This window comes from Nestor notabilis, unplaced genomic scaffold (genome assembly GCF_000696875.1).
Source record: "Nestor notabilis isolate BGI_N333 unplaced genomic scaffold, ASM69687v1 scaffold5390, whole genome shotgun sequence".
NCBI lineage: Eukaryota > Metazoa > Chordata > Aves > Psittaciformes > Psittacidae > Nestor > Nestor notabilis.
This window is the reverse complement of record NW_009910537.1, coordinates 1-4,878: the sequence shown is the minus strand read 5'-3', so window position 1 is coordinate 4,878 and position 4,878 is coordinate 1. Positions and strand designations below refer to the sequence as shown.

The 4,878-nt window shown below is 50.8% G+C and overlaps 1 protein-coding gene across 1 annotated transcript in view; it reads right to left on the bottom strand.

The window, feature by feature from the left end:
* Positions 1 to 3,325, bottom strand: part of L3MBTL2 (l(3)mbt-like 2 (Drosophila)) — a gene marked incomplete at its 5' end in the record, with an annotated part of 15,024 nt that extends 11,699 nt beyond the window's left edge. Inside the window, 5 exons of the mRNA XM_010010463.1 lie at positions 187 to 304; positions 1,115 to 1,194; positions 2,221 to 2,344; positions 2,692 to 2,825; positions 3,058 to 3,325. Of these exons, the coding sequence (XP_010008765.1) occupies positions 187 to 304; positions 1,115 to 1,194; positions 2,221 to 2,344; positions 2,692 to 2,825; positions 3,058 to 3,325 (724 nt within the window). The remainder of the gene's footprint in view (positions 1 to 186; positions 305 to 1,114; positions 1,195 to 2,220; positions 2,345 to 2,691; positions 2,826 to 3,057) is intronic.
* Positions 3,326 to 4,878: the final 1,553 nt, after the last annotated feature.

Sequence of the window (4,878 nt, the reverse complement as noted above, 5' to 3'; positions counted from 1 at the left end):
CGGAAGAGGAACCAGATGCTGTTTTCCTCCCACCCCCACACTGTGGTATTTCCTGTTCCAAAATATCCCAGCAGTTGCAGAGCTCCAAAGAGCTGATGTTTTGCTTGACCAGCAACACTCAGCTCCCCAAAGGCTCCCTCAGAGGTCAGCCATCCCTAGCTGTCAGGAATTCCACTGGAGGCATACCTACAGTCTGCATGACGGATGCAATCCAGTACACACGGCTAGGGAGCACAGCATCACTGTTCAGCACTTCTACTTTCATACCTTTCACCACATCATCCCACTGATCGAAGAGCGGCACCTGAAGGATGGAGGCAGCCACGAGGGACATGGCAGTTAGAGCAGGGCTCATTCTAGCTTTCAGAGACATGTTCTAGGCAGCCACACTTTCACCTTAGGCAGATGCATGCCTTACCCTTCCTGTATCTGCCAACAGCTTGAAATACAAACAAACTGTCCCAGACATCTCACTGGGGCATTCACTGAGGATCCCAAAAGCCAGAAACTTGTATAGCAATGCTTAACTATTCCACTGCCACGTATCCTATTAGCCCAAAGTAACTGCTGCCATTCCTCTATGGTATCAAAATCCCTAACCATCAATAAAACTGCCAAGTCTTCCTGACCTCTCCCCTAGAAAAAAGACATTTTGTTAGTACTATCACAGATCACTACTCAAAAGGAACATAATGAGTCTTATTACACAGAAAGGCTGGGGCTGCTATAATACCTAAGAATGGACATTCTTCCACATATGTGCCTCAGCTACTTGGCCCATAAGAACTGCAAATCCAGGCTCAGCCCCACATCAGCCGAGTTTCTTCCTGCACACCACCCTGGGCTGTGCTTACCCACACAAATTGCAACCAGGGGCTGCCCCCAGCCAGCGCTGGGCCATCACCAGCAGTGCTTCTACCAAGTCCCCCTCTGCTTCCTCCCCCAAAACTCCTTGTCCCTTTATGGGACTCCCATTCTGAGCTATGAGAAGCCCCAACTTCTTTCCCTGCACCAGCTCCCCAGGCCTCTCCCTACCACTTGTCACAGGAGTACAGGGGATCCCCATGCATACAACATGCCCCACACACACTGCGAGGCACAGCAAAGAACTCACATGTTTGAAGCAGCTGACAGGAGCTGCCTTGAAGCCATGCTCCTGCAGGTACTTTCCCCAGTCAAAGCCCAGGACAAGTGCTACAAGCAGACATGAGAGCAGAAAATCCAGTGAGATTATAGAAAAGACACAGAGCATCCTGTTACCTCTGGACTACAGCTTGCAGCCACATTGTGGCACGTGCTAGGACAGATCCCTCTGCCCCAGCACACAGGGACTCTGCATTCCACTGCATCTTCCCTGGTGGGAAACTAGATCCTACAAGTGCACAGGGACCAGTCCCCCACAGGAGGCACACTATATTATTAATTGATCCTTGCTGTCACTTGCTTTTGGCAAGTGGGGGCAGGAGGAGCAAGAAAAGGGGTCAAATCTGGCCCATGGCTCAAGCACTCTGGGTAGGAGTGAAGAATGCACCCTGTTGGTGCTATACCACTTAGCAACTTTGCTTCTCAGCAGCACCACTGCAGGGTCATATCAGTAGCACCACTGCAGGGTCATATCAGCAGCACGTGCTTCCCCAGCGGGTGCTGGGAAAAATCGGACTGAAGCACCAAGATATTCATTCTACACTTGGTCCTGATCCAAGGCTACAGCTCCGGCCCAGCAGCAGCCTGCTCAGGAATCAATCCCTGCTGCCACCTCCTGGGGCTCACTTTTAGCCTAACACAGCAGTTTGCTACTACTTCAGCTGCAGCAACTGGCTGTTCTTCACGTTGATCCGTGAGCGATTCGGGTTAAATATACCCTCCCACACGGAGTGGGGCAGTGAAGGGCTGGAAGCAGCAGGACACCAAGTCAGCTTTGCCAGCAGAAGTCAGCACGTCGTGGGGCTATGACTACAGAGTTTGCACTCCATATCAAGTCGCATGAGGAGTGAGGATGGGGCTGCACTAGTGGATGGGCAGGAACCTGCACTTGCAGGGAAAGGGAGAGAGACACGACCTGTGTCTTGCCAACCTGTGTCGGAGTGATCTACACACATCATTTTGGTACAAGGCAGCATAGCAGAGGGGAGGAAGAGGACTGTAGAGCTTACAGCTCTCCAGATGTTCCCTTTTCTTCAGCTCCAGCAAGCTGCACCTCCTCACTGTCCCTGTACTCACCATCCTGGCCAGTCAGTGTCCCATCAGCCAGCTGCCCTGTGCCCTGCGAATGGAGGAAGGCCCCAATCTTGGCCGACCAGGCTGCCTTATGCAGAACTTTAGCTTTCTTCGTTGGTGGCTTCCCCTACAAAAGAAAGCAAATGAGGAACATTAGTGGCACAGGAGAGGAAGCCAGTCACTGCAACTGGCCAGCAGGGCATGCATCTCTCCTTTGGGGCGATTTTCAGGTTACTACAATTTTTACTAATGCTCACAGGAACAAGAAGAAACAGCAGGTAAAATAAATCAATGTGTCCTTCCTCAGCTTCTAGGGACCACCACCCTTCAGCTGGCATGTATTCTCTGGGGACTTCAGGCAGGAAGAACAAGCCACTGGTAATGGCAGTCTGATCTTTAACTACAGAGCAGCCACCAACCCCTGTGTACAGGCACATCCTGCTCCATCCCCAGGGAATAAGGGTTTCGACTCACCTGCAGTCTAGCCAGGATGCTGGCCTTCTTGGAGTTTGAGGAGTAGCTTCTGGAGCAGGAGACGCTGCAGAAACGTTTGGTCTTGGAGAAAAAAGCCTCCCTGGTGCCCACAATCCCACACATCTCACACACAGCTGAGAGAAGGAAAGCACAAAAACATGAGCAGTTGGCAGGGTTGATGCACCACAAGGACATAGCTGAGCCCAGGTAATCCTCATTACACACAGCAGATCCCCCACGTAGCCCAGGAACTGCAGTGTCAATCCAGTGCTGCTCCCAAAGCATACCCACACATACCCTTCAGCTCCCCCCGACCTTGTTCTTTCCATCACACATGTGTTTTAGGTAGAACAAGCAGTGCAGTACCTGGCTCAGAGCCGCTGTCATCTGGAAGCCGGCCTGTGGATGGCTGGTGCACAGGAGAGGTCGGAAGCTCTCCAGCTTCCCGGTCTGCCACCTCATCATCACTAGACTCATCCAGGCAGGAGCTGCTCTCGCTGCCCATGCTGCTGTTGTAGCCCCGGAAGCTGTCATAACCCCCAAAGATGTCCAAGTCCTCATCCTCCTCATCACCATCACCCTCCTCCTCTGTCCGCTCCAAAGATGAAGTTTTATGGCAGAAGGTAGACACCAACTAAAAAAAAAAAGGAAAAGAGTCAATCTGCTTTAAAATAGACATTTTACACCACATCCCAAAGTAAACCTGCCTTCCTTGCCAGGGGGAACCAGGGAGAAGCCTCAGGGTGAGCAACGAGTCCATGTAACAACCCCAAAGGGAGGAGTCTGAATCCCTGGCACCACCCACTGACTGATGCCCTGCTCATCCCTGAGCAGCAGTCGGTCCTTTCCAGCCAACTGCTCCTGTTTCTATACTAAGCATGACGTGGTGTGGTATGGAATACCCTGTTGGCTGGTTTAGGTCAGGTTCCTGTCTCTGCTCCATCCTGGCTTCCCGTGCCCCTCCTCACTGGCAGAGCATGAGAGACTGAAAAGTCCTTGATCAGGGTGCTCCTGAGCAACAACTAAAACATCAGCGTGTTATCAGCGTTGTTCTCAGACTAAAGCCGAAACACAGCACTGCACCAGCTACTAGGAAGAAAATTAACTCTATCCTAGCTGAAACCAGGACGCTCCCCCAGCACAGCTGCACAGCACAGCAGTGCAGACACCATCCATATCAAAGTCACTACAAACTTCCAGTGCAGAGAACGGAACTGCACACTCTGGCCATCAAAGTTCACGAGCCCAGTAGAGGCTGGAATGTCAGCAGGACACACTCAACTCTGGTGAAAGGTCATTTTCCCTGGAAGCTGCAGTCCATCAGCAGGAAGACAGAACAATGTTTAAGATTTTTTGCCTACACCAGAGGTCTCCACAACTACACATCTTCCCTAACTCTTCATACTTGCTGTTACAGCAAGAGAGCAGAGAGGCAGCGATTGAAGAAAGCAGAGAAATCCAGTGTCTGTTTCTCAGACTAGAAGAATCTTGAATTAGGCTCCAACTAAGGGCAAAAGGAACTGGCAGGAAGACAGAACAATGTTTAAGATTTTTTGCCTACACCAGAGGTCTCCACAACTACACATCTTCCCTAACTCTTCATACTTGCTGTTACAGCAAGAGAGCAGAGAGGCAGCGATTGAAGAAAGCAGAGAAATCCAGTGTCTGTTTCTCAGACTAGAAGAATCTTGAATTAGGCTCCAACTAAGGGCAAAAGGAACTGGGAAAAGGCATCAGCAACTCACGAAAGAGCAGCAAGAAGTCAGCATCAGCACAGGGAGTGACAGGACAGAAAGGCAGATTGGAACAGTTACACAAGGCACCAGGATATAATTGTTCACCCAAGTGTGCAACAACAAAAGATGAGCAGCAAGTCCATCACCTTCCAGTGCTAAATTCCCCCCGATCCCTGGCTCCTGGGTATTATTACAGAGACACAAACAGGAAGATCAGACTTCACTCACTGCTGCCTCCCAACATCCTCCCTGGCTTTCACACAAAACAGACCCAAGACACCCAGGTTGTCCCCTTACGACAGAGTTGCTTTTCTGCAGAGCCAGTACTCGGACAGCATTCCTGATGTCTGAACGCCTCAGAAAAAAAAAGCATATTCATCTCTCTCACCCCTATCAGGAGGTGCTCCTTCCTTCAGCTCGTCGGAAGTGAATGTCTTCAGGTTATCACTCA